Source organism: Columba livia, unplaced genomic scaffold (assembly GCF_036013475.1).
Source record: "Columba livia isolate bColLiv1 breed racing homer unplaced genomic scaffold, bColLiv1.pat.W.v2 Scaffold_132, whole genome shotgun sequence".
Taxonomy (NCBI): Eukaryota; Metazoa; Chordata; class Aves; order Columbiformes; family Columbidae; genus Columba; species Columba livia.
Window position 1 is genome coordinate 1,185,627 of NW_027043028.1, and position 22,845 is coordinate 1,208,471.

General features: G+C 51.8%; 1 protein-coding gene across 1 annotated transcript; it reads left to right on the forward strand.

Annotated features, from left to right (window-relative positions):
• The first annotated feature begins 3,203 nt into the window (after positions 1 to 3,203).
• On the forward strand, positions 3,204 to 4,654 carry LOC102097552 (olfactory receptor 14A16-like). The gene is made up of 2 exons (XM_065047794.1): positions 3,204 to 3,214; positions 3,629 to 4,654. The coding sequence occupies exon 2, from the start codon at positions 3,657 to 3,659 to the stop codon at positions 4,611 to 4,613; it is 957 nt and encodes a 318-aa protein (XP_064903866.1). The 5' UTR covers positions 3,204 to 3,214; positions 3,629 to 3,656; the 3' UTR covers positions 4,614 to 4,654.
• Positions 4,655 to 22,845: the final 18,191 nt, after the last annotated feature.

Consider the following 22,845-nt stretch of genomic DNA (forward strand, 5'->3'; position numbering starts at 1 on the left):
ACTATTGTGGGGGATGATGCCGGATTCCTTGCTGACTTCCAGGTAACAGACCACCACTGCTCTGCCCACGTCCACCACCCTGTCCTTTCCTCACAGAAAGCAAAGACGATGGACAGGCACAACCCGCCCTGGGTAAACCCCGTCACCTTCTCTTCCAGACACCCAGAAATGGGGTCCCAGTGGACATGCTCTGGGGCACAGCCCTTAGTTCCCCTGCTCACCCACTGGCCATTTTGAAAAGTGCACACGCTGTGTGAGAGCTGCCAGTGGTCAGGGAGTCCCCCCAGTCTCCATGAGCTTTCCAAGATGGGGGAGAGTGGCCTCACTGTGACATCATCCTGCTGTCCCAGCTCCTGGGGTGCTGCCCCTGCTGTCCTATAGACTGGAAAGGATTGTGCTAGTTCCAGTGACCCCTGACTTGATCCCCATGCACTGCTGGTTGTTCTGCCTCCAGCCACAGAGGCCTGGGACACATTGCTGGTGAAGAGGGAGGACAAGAGGACACAGGGATTCTCACCTCTTTCTCTTATTAAATTCATCAGTGTCCACACAGTGTCTTTGTTTGTCCTTTAACTGTTCCTGCAGTAGTAACAGCTCATTACGGTGCCCTTGAATTACCTTCCAGGTCTAGACTGAGTTCTGATCTGGACTGTTGCTGCACTTGGAGGCTGCTGTCCTTGAGACCAGATGAACTCACTCCTGCCACCCTGCCTGGCAGTTCATTCCATCCGTGTCACAGCTCTGTCTGCAGCACTGACAGCTCCAGCTCCCCAGTCAGGTCCCTGGCTGAGGACATTGCCTCACATCTGGGCTGAGCCACCCCAGCTGTGGCACCAGCCCAGCTCTGACCTGCCACAGGAAACCTGGTACCAAGTGTCCAAGAGCCCATGTGTGCAAAGGCTTTGAATCAGAGCACAGACATGACATGGCCAGAGATTGATGAATGTCTCTCTAGACCTAGGAGTGTAAAACCAGAATAAAATGCCTGAACTCATTCAACTGAAGATATTCCTCCCCTGGCTGGGAGGAATTAGATCCTTTGCTGTAATCTTCCTGGTGTCCTGTCTAATGATGGGACAAGAAAAGTTGATTCTCACACGAAAACTTTGTTTAATACAAAGAACACAATGATGTGTCTCTTCAGAGGAGAGAGAATCAACACCACTGATTACTTCAGGTTGTCTCAAAGGATGTGCCCCTGGAGCCTGAGGGACACCTGGAGAAGCCCAGAGGGGACAGAGAAAGGGACATCATGGGCTGCTCCTGTGCTGCTGAGCTGGGCTGGGCTCCTGGGACACAGGGAGCTCATGGCAGCGGCAGCGCTGCAGAGAGACAGCTCTGCCCAGGAGCAGCTCCTCTGCACACGCAGCAGGGCTGAGGGCTCTGCCTGCAGCACCGAGGGCACAGGAGCCAGGCACAGAGAGGGAAACGCAGTCTGGGTTGGGAGGATGCTGAGAGTTCACTGGAAATGAAATCCTATCAGATATGAAGCCTGTGGCTACAGGGCATTGCATCTGCAAATCATGGTAGGATCTCAGAAAGCTGTCACATTGCAGAGCCTGCGAGAGATGTAAGTACAGCTCTCAGAGGTTCTCTGATCAGAGGGGAGGATGTGCTGCAGAGCAGGGATTGCCTTCTGCACTGTCAGAGTGACAAGACGTGAATGCTGCGTTCTCCCCAGGATGGCTGTGGGGTGTAAATGTAAATGTGCAGGCAGGGGTGCCCAGGGCTGTCCTGCAGAGCAGGGTCCCTGCACCCCAGGGCTGTGCCGGGCAGGGACTCTGCCGCCTGCCAGGGTCAGCGCTCAGCCTGCCCGGGAGAGCCCAACAACACTGAGGGGAGAAGATGTGGTGGAGGAGCAAACCCTATTGGGCAAGAAAGGTGCCTCTGCTGTGGAGAGGGTGCTGTGTGGGTCAGGGTTGCTCACACATCCAGATCACCCCCAGCATTTTTCCAAGTGGATGCCTCAAGGAGAAGAACAATGCAAGGATTGCCAGACAGATAAGGAGCTTTCCTGAGCCTCTCTTTTCAGTTTCCTCTCCCAAGGGGTGGGGGGTGCAGGAAAGGATAAAATGAAAATGAGCTCTCATGCTTAAACAAGTCACTGAGACTCCTGAACTGCAACTCTGAGTGATCAGTCCATCTGCCAGAAGGCTCCTGACATCCCTTCCCCACCCCTCTGCCTGTGCACAGCACCTGCATCACCTTGGCTGGACCCGTCAGCCTTAGTCTGACCTGTCCTGTTTTCCAGCCTGCAAACAGGAAGATGCCCCCAGGCAGTGCCCTGTGAACAGGCAGGATCTGTAGGGCCAGGGGGAGGGCACAGAGGGTGGGATGGTCTGTGAGCACTGACAGGGAAGAGACATGGACAGGGAAACACCTCCCAGGGGAGAATCTCCAGGCAGCAGGGAAATGATCAGAAATGAGAGGAAACCAAACCCGGAATGGTTATGGGAGGGAGAACAGAGAAAAGTCCCTGTGACCCCCTGCAGTGCAGATCCTCCTGTGAGCAGCCCCCTGGCCTCCTGTCCCACCCAGCAAAGCCTCTGCCCTCAGGGCCGGGGGCTCCAGGGCATGAAGCAGCTCCTGTGCAGCCAGAGCTCCAGTTCCTCTGCAGAGCACAGGGGCTGAGAGCAGCTGCCCGGCAGTGTTGGTGTCTGGGAGGTGCTGCACAGCTGGGGAAGGGTGACGCTGTCTGAGTGCCCGGCTGCCTCTGCCCTGGCCTCTCTCACACCCACCCTCACCGCATTCTCCTTCTTGCTGCCCTGCTCTGGGTCACTGCTGTTGGGATCTTGTTCTTGCTGTCAGGCTCTCTGGGGATGGCAGTTTCAGCTGCAGAGTCACAGCCTGAGCTTGTGGGTCCTTTCCTGCAGGTGTGTCCATGGGCACACGTGTCCCAGCTTTGCTCTGACCTATGGGCTGTGGGCAATGCAGTCTGTGGGGCTGGGGAATATGCTGAGTGTGTCCTGGGCTAAACGTTGGGTGCTGAGACCTTAGGGAAGGGTGAGACCTGTCATGGTCTGAGGTGGGTCCCTCTGCTCTCAGCAGTGCCTGGTGGCTTTTCAGGGTAACATGGGAGTGTGATCAGGCTCCATCTCAGAAAGGTGCCAGCCCAGGGCAGCTGGAGCAAGACAGAGGGACAGAGCAGCTGCCCTCACTCTGCACTGACTCACAGGCATCCTCTGGTCTCGCAGGACTCGCTCTGTTCTCCCTGAGTGCAGCGGAAATGCTGAGGGTTTCTGACACCCAACAACACTCTGCAGTGAATATGGGGGGAGGTGTAAAAAAAACTGGTACTCTTAAACTGCATTCACCGTCTCTGTTCCCTTTCAATGGGAAAGCAAGTGCTGACAGCCCTTCTGTGTTAGCAGAACCAGGACAGTCCCCACCGTTCCTGTGGCCCCACTTCTGCAGAGCTGGGCTGACTCAACGTGAGCCCATGGGCAGAGGCCCTGCTCTTGGTTGCACATTTTCCAGCAGCGAACAGGGCTCCAGCCACAGTGCTGGAGAAAGTTCTCCTAGGAAAAGAAAAGGGTGTCTGTGTGTGACAGGGGAGGGTCTATGGGACTTGGTATCATTTTTGTCGCAGAACTCTTCCCTGGCTTCTCACTGTCTTTTTTTTCCTCATGACAGCGCCCCGTGCTCAGGAAAAGCAAATGTCCAACAGCAGCTCCATCACCCGGTTCCTCCTCCTGCCGTTCACAGACACACGGGAGCTGCAGCTCTTGCACTTCTGGCTCTTCCTGGGCATCTACCTGGCTGCCCTCCTGGGCAACGGCCTCATCATCACCACCATAGCCTGGGACCAGCACCTCCACACCCCCATGTACTTCTTCCTGCTCAACCTCGCCCTCCTCGACCTGGGCTGCATCTCCACCATTCTCCCCAAATCCATGGCCAACTCCCTCTGGGACACCAGGGCCATTTCCTATGCAGGATGTGTTATCCAGGTCTTTCTCTTTATCTTTGCAATGTCAACAGAGTATTGTCTTCTGACCATCATGTCCTACGACCGCTACATTGCCATCTGCAAACCCCTGCACTACGGGACCCTCCTGGGCAGCAGAGCTTGTGTCCACATGGCAGCAGCTGCCTGGGCCACTGGGTTTCTCTATTCTCTGCTGCACACGGCCAATACATTTTCACTGCCCCTGTGCAAGGGCAATGCCCTGGGCCAGTTCTTCTGTGAAATCCCCCAGATCCTCAAGCTCTCCTGCTCACACTCCTACCTCAGGGAACTTGGCCTTATTGTGGTCAGTGCCTGTTTAGTTTTCATGTGTTTTGTGTTCATTGTGGTGTCCTATGTGCAGATCTTCAGGGCCGTGCTGAGGATCCCCTCTGAGCAGGGTCGGCACAAAGCCTTTTCCACCTGCCTCCCTCACCTGGCCGTGGTTACTCTGTTTGTCAGCACCTCTTTTTTTGCCTACCTGAAGCCCCCCTCCATCTCCTTCCCCTCCTTGGACCTGGTGGTGTCTGTTCTATACTCACTGATACCTCCAACATTGAATCCCCTCATCTACAGCATGAGGAACAAGGAGGTCAAGGATGCTCTGAGGAAACTAATCACTGGAGGCATTTCAAAAATAATAAAGTGTCCGTCATCCACCCTTTAACAGATAACAGCTTTAATGTAACTCATTAGAGGCCCAGATTCTGTGTGTGTGTTGGTGGTATTTATTTTTTAATAAATCATGATATATTTGTCATCCCCTTTCTAACTCATTGTCTGCTTTTCTTTTCAAACCCACTGGCTGTATAAATATGCAGCCATTCTCTCTGTTTATTTAAACAAAAAAAAGGGCTCTGCAGTGACGTTTTTTTCACTGATATTATTCCCCCAAGGCGTTTTGGAGCTGCAGGGACAGTTCCTGTGTGCATGGGAGGAGGGAAAAGAGTCCATCCTGGCAGCCCTGCCAGGGAGCAGCAGCGCTTGTTCTTCCAGAGCTGTTCTGGTTCCACTCCCACACTCTCCTTCTCATCCCTGGTGTTGGTGCAAGGCCTGAGTGCTCTGGCAGCTTGGTCACCGTCCTGCTGTGTGTCAGTGCTGTGGGCGCAGGCAGGGACAGGCAATGGGCACTGCTGTGACAGAGCTGGACTCAGAACAGCCTTTCCAGATAGAAAGGTGATCTCCTATGGGCAGGGACTGAAGGTTTAATTCTTCTTACAGAGTTTCTCCCAAGAACATGCCCAAGAAAGTGACCCACAGATGAAATACCAGGGTACATCTGAACAGTGTGTGTGTGCAGGGCTGGCACACAGCAGTGTCCTCTCACAGCCAGGCTCCTGCCAGAGACCTGCAGGACCAGCAGAGCAGGGGCTGGGCTGTGCCCCTGTGCACTGGACACCCCATGGAAGGAGCCTCAGGTCAATCACCATGGACTGGCCCCTCACAACCATCATTTCCATCACTGGCCTCTCACCCCAGCTCACAGACTTTGTTCTTCCCTCCATCACAGTATCACAGTATGTTTGGGATTGGAAGGGACCTCAAAAGATCATCTAGTCCAATCCCCCTGCCAGAGCAGGAACACCCAGATGAGGTCACACAGGAACATGTCCAGGTGGGTTTTGAATGTCTCCAGAGAAGGAGACTCCACAACCCCCCTGGGCAACCTGTTCAGTGCTCTGTCACCCTTACTGAGAGAAGGTTTTTCTCAAATTTAAGTGGAACCTCTTGTGTTCCAGCTTGATCCCATTACCCCTTGTCCTATCATTGTTTGCCACCGAGAAGAGCCTGGCTCCATCCTCATGGCACTCACCTTTTATATACTTATAGACATTAATAAGGTCCCCCCTTAGCCTCCTCTTCTCCAAACTAAAGAGACCCAGCTCCCTCAGCCTTTCTTCATAAAGGAGATGCTCCACTCCCTTAATCATCTTTGTTGCCCTACGCTGGACCCTCTCCAGCAGTTCCCTGTCCTTCTGGAACTGAGGGGCCCAGAACTGGACAAAATATTCAAGATGTGGTCTCACCAGGGCGGAGTAGAGGGGAAGGAGAACCTCTCTCAATCTACTAACCAAGTGAGCACAAACGCCATCAGCTGTTCCTTGGGATTCCATGAAGGCCTGTGGGACAGACAGTGTCTTGAGGTCACTTCACGTTGGGAGTAACACCCCATGGGAAATATCCACTCGGATCTTCTTCCTTGAACTGTGATCCCTGTGTCCATTCCTCGTGATGTGGGACATCTCAGATGAGTGCAGAGCAGGGGGACACACAACAGGGCTGAGGTGCCTCCCGTCCTTTGGGATGGGCAACAGGAGGCCAGAGGGACACTGTGACTCCTGCCTCTGTGTAAAAGGGACAGACACTGTCTCTGAACATCCCTGCATGCATAAGGAGTCCATGAGCCCAGTTCAGATGTGGATGCCTGACAGACATTTCTGTATGTGACTCCAGGAACAAACCCCACTGGCCCTGGCAGATCAGTCTCACGTGCTCCTGTCTGCTACATCATCCTTACCTGTGATTCTGGATTGTGGTCTCAAATGTGCCAAAGCAATCAGGGACGTTCTGAGGTCTTTGAAAGAGGTAATTGTCAAACTTAACTTCAAGAAGGGCAAGAATGAGAACTGTGAGAATTACAGGCTGGTCAGTCCGTCTCCTTCCTTGGGAAGGGAATGGGACAAGTCTTCCTGCAGCCAGTTACCAGTGGAATCCCTCAGGGACCAGCATTTGGGCCAACACTGTTGAACGTCATTATTCTCCCCCCTAATGATGTGATGGTGAACCTTCAGCTCCTTAGTAGATGGTGCAAAGCTGGGCAGAGGCCTTGGACAAGCTCACCTGGGTCACCCTGCCCTGAGCAGGACAGTGAGACAAGATGATGTTCACACCTGAGTTGCTCTGTGATTCCAGGAATCTTTCCCTTGGAAACGTTTTGGAAGAAGGAAGAGATGGAGGAGCAAGAAAATAAAAATACAGGCAGAGGAGGAGACCTCAAAGGTGTCAAATAAACAGAGCAGTTCTGTGAAGAATGTTTCTCTGCTCAAACTGTTAGCAGGAAATCTATAACCAGCTCCCCAAACTCCCTGTTCTGATCATTGGCCCCTGGGATCTCCAGCACATTTCTTTACATCAGATTCTGCACTGAAGTTTGCACTGATTGTTACAGCTTCTTCGCAGGAATTGCTTCATGTTTCCTTAGAGAACTGGATGTAAACAGGCACCGGGGAATTTTTAATTAGAGGAAACAAAAAAAAAAAAGGAGAAAAATAAACACAACAGAACTTAATGATGTTTCTCAGTTCTGTGGTTAAATTAAGCAGTTTCCATCGAGGTCCATTGCCATAATTGAAGAGTTGCCTGTAGGGAGTAGGAGAGCAACTGCTGAAAGACTTGACCTGCCTGAAGCTCCAAGCAGAGTGAGAGCTGAGAGGCTCTGAATGAGCCAAGAGTGAGAGGTGAAGAACCTCTGGGGAGCGATGGAAAGTGCAAATGTCCAGACAGGCTTCTGAAGAGATGAGTTCAGACACGGGGAGCTGGGTAAGGACAGGTGGAAACTCCTGGATGTGCAGGGGATTAAATACACGTAGTGATAGACAGAGTTCTGGCACTGCAAGCACAGGGAAAGGCCAACGTTTCATCTCCCACAGTCCGTACACATTCTGAAAATTCATATTTTGGCAGGATAGAAATTCCACAGACATTTTATTGGAAATTTTGAATTATTTCATCTGATTAAAAAATGGAGTGTGGGGATTTTTGTTCTTTTTGTTGTTGTTGTTGGGTTGGTTTGGTTTTCAGTTTTGAGGGATGTTCTCAGGTTTTCGGGCTGAGCTCCATTGTCCCACTATAAGCACCCAGTGCAAACCTCGAGAGGCCCCGTGTACCTGAGGTGTTTGCCTTGGACTGGCAGGTATCAGACCAGACTGATAGAGCCATGTCACTTCCATCATTTATATCTGGTATTCAAGACTTGTGTGCTTAATTAGAAAACTTTCAGGACTGTAGGTAAAGAGGCAGGTACGTGAAGAGCACTGAGAAGAAGTGATAGAAGAATTATGCAGTTGATATAACAGAATCATAGAATCGTTTCTGGTGAAAGAGACACTCAGGATCATCGAGTTGAACCGTAACCTGACTCGAGCACTAAACCATCTTCCTTAAGAACCTCGTATAAACTCCTTTTAAAGCCCTGCAGGGCTGGTGACTCCACCACTGCCCTGGGCAGCCTGTTCCTGACAACCCTTTCCATGAAGAATTTTTTTGTAATATCCAATCTGAACCTTCCCTGGCACAATTTGAGGCCATTTCCTCTTGTCCTATCACTTGCTAGTCATGAGAAGAGACCAACACCCTCCATGCTCCAAGCTCCTTTCAGGTAGTTGTGGACAGCGAGGAGGTCTCTCCTCAGCCTCCTGTTCACCAGGATGAACCCCCAGGTCCCTCATTTGCTCCTCACCACACTTGTGCTCCAGCCCCTCAGCAGCTTCGTCACCTCCTCTGCACTCTCTCTAGTGCCTCAATGTCCTTCTTGTGCAGAGGGGCCCAAAATTGAACACAGGATTGAAGCTGTGGCCTCACCAGCACTGAGAACAGCGGTACAATCACTTCTCTAGTCCTGCTGGCCACACCATTGCTTTTACAAGCCAGGATGCTGGTGGCCCTTTTGGCCATCTGGGCACACACAGGCTCATGTTCAGCCACTGTCAGTCAACACCCACAGATCCCTTTCCACCACGCAATTTTTCAGCGACTCTTCCCTGAGCCTGTGGCACTGCCTGGGGCTGTTGTGACCCAAGTGCAGGACCCGGCCCTTGGTCTGGTCAAACCTCATACAAATGGCCTCAGCCCAATGATCCAGCGGGTCCAGATCCACCTGCATGGCCTTCCCACCCTCCAGCAGATCAACACTCCCACCCAACCTGGTGTCATCTGCAAACTTAATGAGGGTGCACGCGATCCCCTCATCCACATCATTGATAAAGTTTAAATAGAACTGAGTCAAATACTGAGCCCTGGGGACACCACTTGTGACCAGATGCCAACTGGATTTTGCTCTGTTCACCACAATTCTTTTGGTTCAGCCTTCCATCGCACATATACCATCCAGGCCATGAGCTGCAGCTTCTCCAGGAGATGCTGTGGGACACGGTGTCACAGGCTTTACTGCAGTCTAAGGACACAACACCCACAGCCCGTGTGGCGCATTCACTCCCCACGACAGACTTTCCCTCATCTGCTCAGCCGGTCACCTTGTCACAGAAGAGATCAGGGTGGTCAAGCAGGACCTGCCTTTCATCCAGCCATGCTGATTGGGCCCGATTGCTCGTCTCGTGTGTGTGACCTCACAGTCCTTTCCCAGCCCTGTTCCTGCTGTTGGCCAATCCCCTGCAGAGGCAGAAGTGACCTCACAGTCCCCTCCACAGCCATTGGTTCCTACTGGACTATGAGTTCCTGAGACACAAGTGACCACACGACATCGTACCCACCATCACCCTCCTTGTGGTGAAGTGTGTGAGCAGATCAAACTGAGCTGCTTTTATCAAATGTATCCAATAGATTTCCTGTCAAGGGTTTGAGTGGAGAAACGTTCCTCAGAGGAGCTGCTGTATTTACTCTGGGACATTTTACATCTCTGCTTCTGCATCTGCTTTTGTTCTTCTTCCTCTGTCTATTCTGACGTGAAAGAGCTCTCCAAGGAAAAGATTCATGGAATCCTACAATAACGCAGGTTGGAAGAGACCCCTGAACACCATCTCTGTCCCACTGGCCTTTATGGCACCCCAAGGAATAGCTGATGGCATTTGTGCTCCCTTGGGTTCATCTCACCACATGCACACAGTGGACATGCACATGATGTGTATGTTTGCAACTCATCTGCACAATGAAAACATGGACTTTTGACCTAGTGTTTCATAGAATCACAGAATGTCCTGAGTTGGAAGGACCCACAGGATCATTGAGTCCAACTGCTGTCCCTGCACAGGACACCCCACAGGTCACACCGTGTGACTGAGGACGTTGTCCAATCTCTTCTTGATCACTGTCAGGTTGGGGCCGTGACACCTCCCTGGGGAGCCTGTTCAGTGACCAGCACCTCTTGGGGAAGAACCTGTTCCTAATATCCAACCTAAACCTCCCCTGACACATTTTTCTTCCATTCCCTTGGATATTGTCACTGGTCACCACAGAGAAGAGATCAGTCCCTTCCCCTCCTTCTCCCCTTGTGAGGAAGCTGTAGCCACCATGAGGTCTCCTTTGAGTCTTTTCTTCAGCTCTGATGCTCAGAAACCCCTTGGTTTGCTTTCTGAAGCAGAAAGGAGAAGCCCTGAGCTCCAGGCAATGGGAAGGGGGATCCTGTCCCTCACACACAGCTCAGGGCTCTTCCTGGGACCGTGGGATGTGGGTGTGCAAGGCCCAGGTAAGGACAACACTGGGACAACAACTTTCAGCTTCCCCATGGGGCTGCAAGGAGGCACCGAGGCCCCAGTGCCATGAGGACAACATGTCTTCTCCTGGGCCTCAGTGGCAGAGACAACTGCCCTGGCCAAGGGGACACAGACCTGGGTTCTGTGGGTCCCTTCCAGCCTTACAGCGCCCTTTGCCATCTCCACCACAGGCTGTTCCACACGGTGCTACCCCTGCCCCTCTTTCCCTGCAGGCTGCAGACACCCATCTCGCTTCCCCACCTGCTCTCACCCCAGCATTTCTGCACCTTCACTGCTGTGTCTGCACCCTCACTGGCTGCTCTTTGGAACACAAACCATGGGCTGATCCAGCTCCCTCTGGGTCACCTCTTGCCCCACAGCACTGCCCTTCCAGTCACATTTCTTACTCCTGATATCCAGTCTGCACCTTCCAAATTGCACTTTGTGATATTTTTTCCCTCTTCTGCTTTTTCCCATTATCAAGGAAAGCTCAGCCACCTCAGAAACTGCCCAGAGAAGTCACCTCACCATGATCTCCTAAATCCCATGACTTTTGCTGGCCTTTCAGCTTCTCTGACAGAGACGACCATGTCCCTGCTGCTGTCCCGTCATGTTCTCAGGTGGGGTGGACATGACAACCTGTTTCTCTTCCTGGGTAAGACCTGTGGGCCCTTGGGCAGAGGTTCTTTCCCAGCCATGTCCCTGCTGCTGGGCTGTCACCTCCAGACACAGAACTGACCTCACTGTCCCCTTTACAGCCACAGGATTCTGAGTGGATTACGAGTGTCTGAGACACAACCGACCTCCCAATACCACACTCGTCCATCCCCCTCCTCAGTATCCCGGACCCGACCAAGACTGCAGTGTGTTCTACACCATCCTACACCTGCCCCTCTTTCCCACAGGCTGCAGACACCCATCTCGCTTCCTCACCTTGTTCAAATTTGTCAAATATATTTCCTATTAACACTGTGAGTGAAAAGCACTCCTCACTGGAACTCCTGTACTTCCGTTAACACCTTCTGTATCTCCTCTTCTGCCTTTCTTTTATTTATTTTTTCCTATTCTTCTCCCTATTCTCTCTCCAAAAACTTCTCCAAGGCAAAAGTTATGTCAAATCACGGGATAACTCAGGTTTGCAGAGAGCCCTTGTCTCACTCATTTGTCTCACTCTCCTGCTCAGGGCAGGGTGACCCAGGTGAGGTTCATCAAGGCCTCCACCCAGGTTTGCATCTTCCTCAAAGGCACTGAAAGTGCTCTCTGTTACATCATAGAAGGGGAGAATAAAGACGTTCAACAGTGCTGGTCCAAGTGCTGGTCACTGAGAGATGACACCAGTATCTGGCTGCACACAGGACTTTGTACCACTGATGATGTTTGGGCTTGATGGTTCAGCCAACTTCCCACCCAGCATCCACTTCTTGAGCCCCATCAGCACCACTCTGGCCAGAGGAGACCATGGCTGAGCCTTGCAAACACCCTGTACACAACATGCATTTCTTTCCCCTGCCCATTCGGGTTCACCAGTCCATTTTTTGTCCTTCACATTCCTGGACATGGCAGCAGGAGGACATGTCCCAACACTTTCCCAGGATGGGAGAAAGTGTGACCAGCCTGTAGTTATCCCAGTTCTTGTTTGTGCTCTTCCTGAAGATGGGTTTGAGGTCTGCGTTTTCTAAGGACCCCAGAAGCATTCTGGTTTCTATGGGACTTTTGAGAACACAATCCAGAATCAGGTGCAAGGGTGAGGTAGGAGACTGGAGCACTTGCAATGAGCCTGTCCAAGGCAGCTGAGATGAATCTCAGTGGGCCTGTGGAGTTTGTTCCTGGAGTCACACACAGAAATGTCTGGGTTTCATGAAGCATCCATATATGACCAGACCTAATGGACTCCTTCTGCACCCAGGGATGTTCAGAGACAGAGTCTGTCCCTTTTACAGACAGAGGCAGGAGTCACAGTGTCCCTCTGGCCTCCTGTTGCCACTGCAACAGGTCGGGATGCACCTCAGCCCTGTGGCGTGTCACATGCTCTGTACTCACCTGAGATGTCCCACATCATGAGGAATGGACACAGGGACCTCAGTTCAAGGAAGAAGATCCCAGTGGGTGGTTTCCCATGGGCTGTTACTCCCAATGTGAAGTGACCTCGAGAAACTGTCTGTCCCACAGGCCTTCATGGAACCTCCAGGAATAGCTGATGGAATTTTTCCTCACTCAGGGTCATGTCACCTCACATACATGATGTGCGTGCTCACATCTCATCTGAACAGTGCAAACATGGATTTCTGACCTGCTCATTCTGTGTCCCTCCATGGAGGGAAGAGCAGCCTCTGTGCGCTGGGGAGATAGGCCAGGGCTGGAAATGGTGGTTGTGAGGGGCCAGTCCATGGTGATTGACCTGGGGCTCCTTCCCTGGGGTGTCCAGTGCACAGGGGCACAGCCCAGCCCCTGCTCTGCTGGTCCTGCAGGTCTCTGGCAGGAGCCTGGCTGTGAGAGGACACTGCTGTGTGCCAGCCCTGCACACACACACTGTTCAGATGTACCCTGGTGTCTGAATCTGTGGGACACTTTTGTACTCATATGCTTGAAGACATAAACCATCATGTACTGTCCATAGGAGATCACCTTTCTATCTGGAAAGGCTGTTGTGAGGCCAGCTCTGTCACAGCAGTGCCCATTGCCTGTCCCTGCCTGCGCCCACAGCACTGACACACAGCAGGACGGTGACCAAGCTGCCAGAGCACTCAGGCCTTGCACCAACACCAGGGATGAGAAGGAGAGTGTGGGAGTGGAACCAGAACAGCTCTGGAAGAACAAGCGCTGCTGCTCCCTGGCAGTGCTGCCAGGATGGACTCTTTTTCTCCTCCCATGAACACAAGAACTGTCCCTGCAGTTCCATAAGGCCTTGCAGGAAGGATATAGTGAAAAACAAGTCACTAAAGAGCCTTTTATTTTGTTTAGAGACAAGGAGAGCACGGCTCCTCATTTACACAGCCAGTGGTTATAAAAGAAAAGCAGACAGTGAATTAAGAAATGGGATGACAATATTATCACAATAAAAAAACTACCAACAACAACAGAAAAAACAGATGACAGGCTGGGCCTGTAATTAGTTACTCTAAAACTCCTATGTAGAAGCAGATGGGCAGTTTAATGCTTTAGGAAATTGTAAGATATGAGTTTCCACAAGGCATCCTTGAGTTCCCTGTTCCTCATGCTGTAGATGAGGGGGTTCACTGCTGGAGGCACCAAAGAGTACAGAACAGACACCACCAGATCCAGGGATGGGGAAGAAATGGAGGGGGGCTTCAGGTGGGCAAACACACCAGTGCTGACAAACAGAGTAACCACGGCCAGGTGAGGGAGGCAGGTGGAAAAGGCTTTGTGCCGTCCCTGCTCAGAGGGGATCCTCAGCACGGCCCTCAAGATCTGAACATAGGACACCACTATGAACACAAAACACATAAAAGCTAAACAGACACTGACCACAATAAGCCCAAGTTCCCTGAGGTAGGAGTGTGAGCAGGAGAGCTTGAGGATCTGGGGGATTTCACAGAAGAACTGGCCCAGGGCATTGCCCTTGCACAGGGGCAGTGAAAATGTATTGGCCGTGTGCAGCAGAGCATTGAGAAACCCAGTGGCCCAGGCAGCTGCTGCCATGTGGACACAAGCTCTGCTGCCCAGGAGGGTCCCGTAGTGCAGGGGTTTGCAGATGGCAACGTAGCGGTCGTACGACATGACGGTGAGGAGATAAAACTCTGATGAAATGAAAAACAAAGACAGAAAGACCTGCGCAGCACAACCTGAATAGGAAATGGCCCTGGTGTCCCAGAGGGAATTTGCCATGGACTTGGGGACAATGGTGGAGATGCAGCCCAGGTCGAGGAGGGCGAGGTTGAGCAGGAAGAAGTACATGGGGGTGTGGAGGTGCTGGTCCCAGGCTATGGTGGTGATGATGAGGCCGTTGCCCAGGAGGGCAGCCAGGTAGATGCCCAGGAAGAGCCAGAAGTGCAAGAGCTGCAGCTCCCGTGTGTCTGTGAACGGCAGGAGGAGGAACTGGGTGATGGAGCTGCTGTTGGGCGTTTGCATCCTCGGACATGAGGCACTGTCATAGGAGGAAACACTGTTACAAGTTAGGTGAGACTTTTTCAAGTACAATGAAAACTATTTTGCAAAGACGCTCCACCTATGACAGGCAGAGACTCTTCTTTTTACAGGGCATATTCCTTCAGCTCCATGGCCGGAGCCTTGTTTGATGCCTCTGCCTGCGGGCTCTTCATAAATCAATCCGCCTCTACAGAACTGAGCAGGGACAGGGATCAGTCCTGGTGTTCAGCTTTCTAAGGTGAAACCACTTGTAATGCAGAAAGGCCTGTCAGCATCTGCACTGCCAATGCTATGGGATGGGAAGTGTCCAGGCAGTTTAAGAGTTCTATGTTTTTTACATTTGCTCCCCATTTCCCCTGTTGAGTGTTCTTGTGTTTCTTTCTGCTGCACTCAGGGGGAACAGAGCGAGTCCTGCGAGACCAGAGGATGCCTGTGGGTCAGTGCAGAGTGAGGGCAGCTGCTCTGTCCCTCTGTCTTGCTGCAGCTGCCCTGGGCTGGCACCTTTCTGAGATGGGGGCTGATCACACTCCCATGTTACCCTGAAAAGCCACCAGGCACTGCTGAGAGCAGAGGGATCCACCTCAGACCATGACAGGTCTCACCCTTTCCTAAGGTCTCAGCACCCAACGTTTAGCGCAGGACACACACAGCTCATTCCCCAGCCCCACAGACTGCATTGCCCACAGCCCACAGGTCAGAGCAAAGCTGGGACACGTGTGCCCATGGACACACCTGCAGGAAAGGACCCACAAGATCAGGCTGTGACTCTGCAGCTGAAACTGCCATCCCCAGAGAGCCTGACAGCAAGAACAAGATCCCAACAGCAGTGACCCAGAGCAGGGGAGCAAGAAGGAGAATGTGGTGAGGTTGGGTGTGAGAGAGGCCAGGGCAGAGGCAGCCGGGCACTCAGACAGCGTCACCCTTCCCCAGCTGTGCAGCACCTCCCAGACACCAACACTGCCGGGCAGCTGCTCTCAGCCCCTGTGCTCTGCAGAGGAACTGGAGCTCTGGCTGCACAGGAGCTGCTTCATGCCTTGGAGCCCCCGGCCCTGAGGGCAGAGGCTTTGCTGGGTGGGACAGGAGCCCAGGGGGCTGCTCACAGGAGGGATCTGCACTGCAGGGGGTCACAGGCACTTTTCTCTGTTCTCCCTCCCATAACCATTCCGGGTTTGGTTTCCTCTCATTTCTGATCATTTCCCTGCTGCCTGGAGATTCTCCCCTGGGAGGTGTTTCCCTGTCCATGTCTCTTCCCTGTCAGTGCTCACAGACCATCCCACCCTCTGTGCCCTCCCCCTGGCCCTACAGATCCTGCCTGTTCACAGGGCACTGCCTGGGGGCATCTTCCTGTTTGCAGGCTGGAAAACAGGACAGGTCAGACTAAGGCTGACGGGTCCAGCCAAGGTGATGCAGGTGCTGTGCACAGGCAGAGGGGTGGGGAAGGGATGTCATGAGCCTTCTGGCAGATGGACTGATCACTCAGAGCTGCAGTTCAGGAGTCTCAGTGACTTGTTTAAGCATGAGAGCTCGTTTTCATTTTATCCTTTCCTGCACCCCCCACCCCTTGGGAGAGGAAACTGAAAAGACAGGCTCAGGAAAGCTCCTTATCTGTCTGGCAATCCTTGCATTGATCTTCTCCTTGAGGCATCCACTTGGAAAAATGCTGGGGGTGATCTGGATGTGTGAGCAACCCTGACCCACACAGCACCCTCTCCACAGCAGAGGCACCTTTCTTGCCCAATAGGGTTTGCTCCTCCACCACAGCTTCTCCCCTCAGTGTTGCTGGGATCTCCCGGGCAGGCTGAGCGCTGACCCTGGCAGGCGGCAGAGTCCCTGCCCGGCACAGCCCTGGGGTGCAGGGACCCTGCTCTGCAGGACAGCCCTGGGCACCCCTGCCTGCACATTTACATTTACGCCCCACAGCCACCCTGGGGAGAACGCAGCATTCACGTCTTGTCACTCTGACAGTGCAGAAGGCAATCCCTGCTCTGCAGCACATCCTCTCCTCTGATCAGAGAACCTCTGAGAGCTGTACTTACATCTCTCACAGCCTCTGCAATGTGACAGCTTTCTGAGATCCTACCAAGATTTGCAGATGCAATGCCCTGCAGTCACAGGCTTCATATCTGAGAGGATTTCATTTCCAGTGAACTCTCAGCATCCTCCCACCCCAGACTGCGTTTCCCTCTCTGTGCCTGGCTCCTGTGCCCTCGGTGCTGCAGGCAGAGCCCTCAGCCCTGCTGCGTGTGCAGAGGAGCTGCTCCTGGGCAGAGCTGTCTCTCTGCAGCGCTGCCGCTGCCATGAGCTCCCTGTGTCCCAGGAGCCCAGCCCAGCTCAGCAGCACAGGAGCAGCCCATGATGTCCCTTTCTCTGTCCCCTCTGGGCTCCTCCAGGTGTCTCTGGGACTCCAATGGCACAACTTCAAAGTTGAAGTAATCAGTGGTGTTGATTCTCTCTCCTCTTTAGAGACACTTCTTTACAGCATTGTATTTTTCATTTTAAAGAATAAATTGGTATGACAATCATTTTTCTTGTCCCATCATCAGACAGGACACCAGGAATGTTACAGCAAAGGATCTAATTTCTCCGGGCTAGGGGAGGAATATCTTCAGTTGAATGAACTTAGGCATTTTGTTCTGGTTTTACACTCCTAGGTCTAGAGAGACATTCATCAGTCTTTGGCCATGTCATGTCTGTGCTCTGATTCAAAGCCTTTGCACACATGGGCTCTTGGACACTTGGTACCAGGTTTCTTGTGGCAGGTCAGAGCTGGGCTGGTGCCACAGCTGGGGTGGCTCAGCCCAGATGTGAGGCAATGTCCTCAGCCAGGGACCTGACTGGGGAGCTGGAGCTGTCAGTGCTGCAGTCAGAGCTGTGACACGGATGGAATGAACTGCCAGGCAGGGTGGCAGGAGTGAGTTCATCTGGTCTGCAAGGACAGCAGCCTCCAAGCACACCAACAGTCCAGATCAAAGCTCAGTCTAAACATGTAAAGAGGTTTACGCAGGGTGGACTGTGCCTGCCCATCCTCTTTGCTTTCTGTGAGGAAACGAAGGGGTTGCTGGATGTGGGGACAATAGTTATGGTATTTTACTTGCAAGTCAGCAAGGCATCCATCATCATCCCCTGCAATATTCATGTGTCCAAGGCAGGATATTATGGTCTGCTTTGATGTTCAAGTAAATGGCTATAAAGCAAGCTGGATGGTTGGGCTTAGAAGGACAGTAGGTAAAAGGAGAAACTTTCCAGTCCTGAGGACAGTCCAGCACTGGAAGCTGTTTCCCAGGAGTGAGCACCCACTCTGTCCCAGAAAGTGACCAAGATGTGTTTGGATAAAGCCCTGAGCAATCTGGTCTGACCCTGCTGTGAGCAGGAGGTTGGTCAAGACACCTCCTGAGGTCCCATCCAGCCTGAATGACGCTGTCCTTCCTTCCCCTTCATGTTTTCCATTTAGACAAAGCTCTCAGGTGCTCCCTGAGCACAGGAATAATTCACATTATGTGCAGGGCTGCTTTACAAGTGCCCCCAAACAGCCCTGACCACAACTTTTGCATCCTTTTTCTTTTGCCCTAACCCAAAATCTTCTTTTTTGCTGTCCTAATGCCTTCCAGAAAGAACTGCCCATCTTGTTAACCCTTTCAGAGCAAGAGAAAATGTATGGAAGAGGGATGAACTGGGAGAAATTCTGACCAACATGTGTATTCTTTCAATAATAAAAAAGGTAGAAGTGAGAGAAAGCACTGTTCTAAGAACTTCATACAAGAGGCCAACTACTGAAACACAATATGTATTTTGAGAAGTGAGAATGACTGCTGGGAGCTTAATTCCTCACCATAACCAAGAATACGGAGTGTTCTGTTACAGTTATTAGTGATAGAACCACTATTCAAAAACATCCTTGAAAACGTCGTTGTCACCCCTTGGCTCCAAAGCTCAGCCTGCTCTGTATTTGACAGGACTGCTTCAAACATCTGTGACCCAAGGTCTTTTACCCAAGGAAGGGTAAAACTTCCAGTGCAGGCACCAAACCAGTGCCCAGCCGGCCTGCAGAGCCAGGACAGTTGTGCCACACAAGAGCCACCCTGGACAGAAGCTACGGTTAGTGAGAATTGAAATTATTTAAACTCCAATCATTGAATCACAGCATTATGGAATCATTTAGTTTGGAAAAGACACATAAGAACATGGAACTCCAACATAAGAACTCCACATAAGAACACCAACAATAAACCATATCCCTGTGCACCACATCTCAACATCTTTTAAACACGTCCAGCAATGGAAGCTCCAATCCCGAGCTGGCAGGACACCACTGGCTGCAGTTGGACATAAGATACTGGTCATGGCTGTGAGTTCAGCCCTCGCTGGCAGAATGTCTCACACCCTCACTGAGGAGGGCAGGGGGCTGGGAGATGGGAGCACGTTTCAGTTTCCAGATCCCAGCACAGAGCCCAAACCATCCTGCCCTTGGACTCTGGATCCCATTTCCTGAGATGCAAAGCTCGTTGGGCTTCTGTGGGTAATCATGTTAAAAGGCATGAATACTCCTTCAAGTGTGTGTGTAATTTTTCTAGGAATGTCAGTATTTAAAGAAAGAAATGTTTAACATTTATATTTAAATATCTGTAAATTAGTACACTGCATCTGTTGTAGCCCCTCTGGCAATGACAATTAAATAGGTATTTGCACTATAAGGCTCCATACCTCATCCACAAGCACACATCTAAGTGGTTCAGATGAAGGGTGTCTGGCAAACGTGACCCTTTGTGTCCCCAGGTGATGGACACTGCTCATGTGCCTCTGCAGAGAGTGGCAGGAGCTGGATCCCCTTCTCGGGACAGACTCCTTCCAGGAGAGACACAGACACAGGGGGAACTCATCAGGGCTTTACGGCATTTCACTGGGCATCAGTTTGACATATTGGGTGCTGTCCTGTGACTGCCCTTTCTGCACAAATGATCATACAAACACAACCATTTAGTAAGACATGGCCATAAAGGGCTGTTATGGACAAGAAAGCTCACCATGAACTCTGGAGAGAGTGAGGAAGTTCATAATAACACCAGGAAGAACCAAGAAGCTCAAGGTCTCTTGTGAAGAGCAGGACCCATGAGCAGCCGTGACTGGCCATTGTAGGTGTGGGAGAAGGTCAGAGCATGTCAGGGAGAAGCAATGAGATGGCTGATGGCTTCAGTGAACCCTTCCAGCCATGTCTGAGCCCAGAAATGGAAAGCAGTTGATGTCTGCAGGTGGAGGAGGAACAGGAGGGTTTTCCTGGGAATACAGAAGGAAGAAAGGCCTCTCTTGGGCTAATCATGTATGGCAGTGCCATTTGCATGCTGTGGGCATGGCTGTGCCTGGGAGATGGGGAACGGCTGCTGCTGGGGTGGCTGTGCTCAGTCATGGCCCATGAGCTGACCCTGCTCTGCTCCTCTCTTACACTGCCCACACTTGGATGGTCCTCAGGAATCATCCATGAACCTGGTGGATCCATGAATCTCCTGGAGTGATGGGGTGTGGATCCAAACAGGGGATTCAAGCAAGTTTGGGACTGGGACATTGTGGTGACTGGTGGCCATTGCCAGGTGTATGAAAGAAGCTGGGTGAGTTGTGATTTGCTCACAAGCATTTCCAACTCCACAGAAAACCAGAGCCTTGCAGTTAAAGCAACAGCACTTGACATAAACACCACCCCCAAAACACAAAACACTCACACTGACCACAGAAAAAGCCTTGAAAAACATTGGAGAAAAATCCACCAGGTCCCAGGGGTCAGGGCTCAGCCATTCTGGTGATGAACAAGCATCAAGGGCTGACATGGCACCAGAGCCACCTCCACATGGCCCTCACCACCTGGAACCAGTGTCTCCAAGTCTTGCCTTCAGCAGCCTCCAGGGACAGGGACCTGCACTGGTTGTTTCCTTCACAGCTGTGTCAGTGATGGCCCTTCATGGGGTCCAAACACCCTCAGAAACTTGGGGTTTGCTTCTGCCTTTCACTTCACTAGAGGTTTGTTCATTCTCTCAGTAGCTGCAGTTCAGGATCACGGCAGCAGAGGGCTCACTAACATCCAAAATGCTCTTACAAGCCAAGGCTCTGTGCATCATTTTCCTAAAGGCTTCAAGTCTGGTGTGGATGATTAGAGAGATTTCAGGAATAGCCAAACAGAGAGCATTTGCATAATAAATAGCAATAAATCCAAATTTCTTCTATTTCGTTCTCTGCTCTTCCTTCCCTCCCTTTCCAGAACAGGTGGCATCAGCAGCCTCCAGTTCATATCGATGTGTTGCATCTCCTGATAAAGACTGAATATGTCAGAAAAGTGGGTGCCTAAATCACCATATGAGTGAGGAGACAGGCCAGGACAGCTCAAGAGGAATCACACTCCTCTGGACCAAGAGGTGGCTGTTCCTGGCAATCTCAGGTGCCACAGCACAGTGATACTTGTGTTCAGGAGCTGGTCAAGTGACCCATCTCCTGTTCTGTAACGGTGTCTGAGTTTGCTCAGGTCACCCCTGACTTGAGCCCCATCCACTGCTGGGTGTTCTCCAGACTCCTGCCTTCAGGAACAAAGGCCCAGGAGACCTTGCTGGTGAAGATGGAGGCAAAGAAGCCATGAAGAACCTCAGTCCTGTCTGATTCTACTCTTATGAACTTCAGCCGCAGGTCTATTTAACCCTGGTCTATTCTTTTTTGGTAAGGAAGCTGTGTCAGCTCATCTTGCTGCCCTCAGCCTCCCCTGCTGGTATCAAGTCCAGGGCAGCTTTGGCATCATCCCCACATCCATGGACAAGGTTTCTAAATTCATCCTTTGCAGCTTCCCCTGCTCCCACCTCCTGTGTGCTGCCTTTGTGCCCTGGAGCTCCATCAGTTCAGATGGGCAGCCTCACCAGATAAATGCTTTTGTTCATGGGTACTTGGAGAGATCATTCTTGTGCTTGGAGCAGGATGTCCTGTAAGGATTATCAGATTTCCTGAGCTCCTTCACCCTGCAGATCTACTTCCATGGCACCATTTTGCCCACCATTCCCCAGTATGTCCAGGTCTTCTCCTCTGGAGCCCACCAGCCTGTGCTCTGCTGCTGGCCTTCCTCCCTCCCCTCTGGTGCCTGGGACCCCACTGTGTCCTGGTCACAACAGCCAAGGTGGACACTGATGTTCACATCCATCACCAGCTATTCCTTGTTTCCCAGTTCCAGATCCTGGTGAGCATCACTCTCATTGGCCCACAATGCAGACACGTTAAGCAGTTGGCCCAAGATCCTTTGGACTGATGGCACTTGCCACTTTGCCAGGCCAGTTAATGTCAGAGCAATTACAGTTCCCCATAGGAACCTGCTCATTGACTGGTGACTTCCTCCTTGAGTTGCTGACAGAAGATCTTGTCCATTTCTTCTACATGATCATGTAGTTTGTAACACCAACACATTGTCACTCTCTATTGGGTTTACATGACAAACTCTTGGAACTGGGGGTAAGTGTGGGTGTGCTACAGTTGTCACCGCTCTGAGAAGACAACAGGAGTCTGACCAATGTCAGACAGAGCCGATTTCAGCTGCTCCAGGATGGACCCACTCCTTGCCAAACCTGAGCCACTCAGTGATGCTGGCAGCACCTCTGGGATATTGTATTTGAGAAAGGGTAAAAAACGCTGCACAACAGCAGGTGGGAGAGAGGAGGGAGGAAATGGGAGAGAAAAGCACTGCAGACACCAAGGACATATCCCATAGGACCCAAGCAGGTCCCTCAGCAGGCCAAAGCTTGCTCTCCTGAAATCCTGCTCTTGGCCTTGTTCTCATCTCCCAGGAGCCTCAGCTCCACTTTCCATCCCTGACTGTTCCATCCTGACCAACTCTTTCTGGTTTGTAAGTGTGAAGTCCCACAGGGCACCTCACCCCACTGACTCCTCAGTCACCCGTGTCAGGAAATGTTGTCAATGAGCTCCAAACCCTCCTGGATGGCCGGTACCTTGCCGATATTGGGATATCTCAGATCTGCCATGAGGACACGGCCCTGGAAACATGAGGCTTCTTTCATTTGTCTGAAGGAGGCCTCATCTCATTCCTCTTCCTCATCAGTGAGTCCTGATGTCCAGTCACCACAACGTTGCCCATGTTGTTCTGCCCTCTCATGCTGACTCCTCAAACTTCAGCTGACATTGTCTGTCCCCAGGCAGAGCTCCACGCATTCCTGCTGCTCTCTCATATGAAGGGAAACTTCCCCTCAAAGTCCAGACCTCTGACATTATGAGTATCAGACGCCCAAGGCCCCACAGTTTCTGCAGGAGATGGTATTTGTAGTGCCCTTCAACTCCACATCCTGGTATCTTGGGAGAGACACCCTTATCAGGATAAGCCGTCTGCATGCA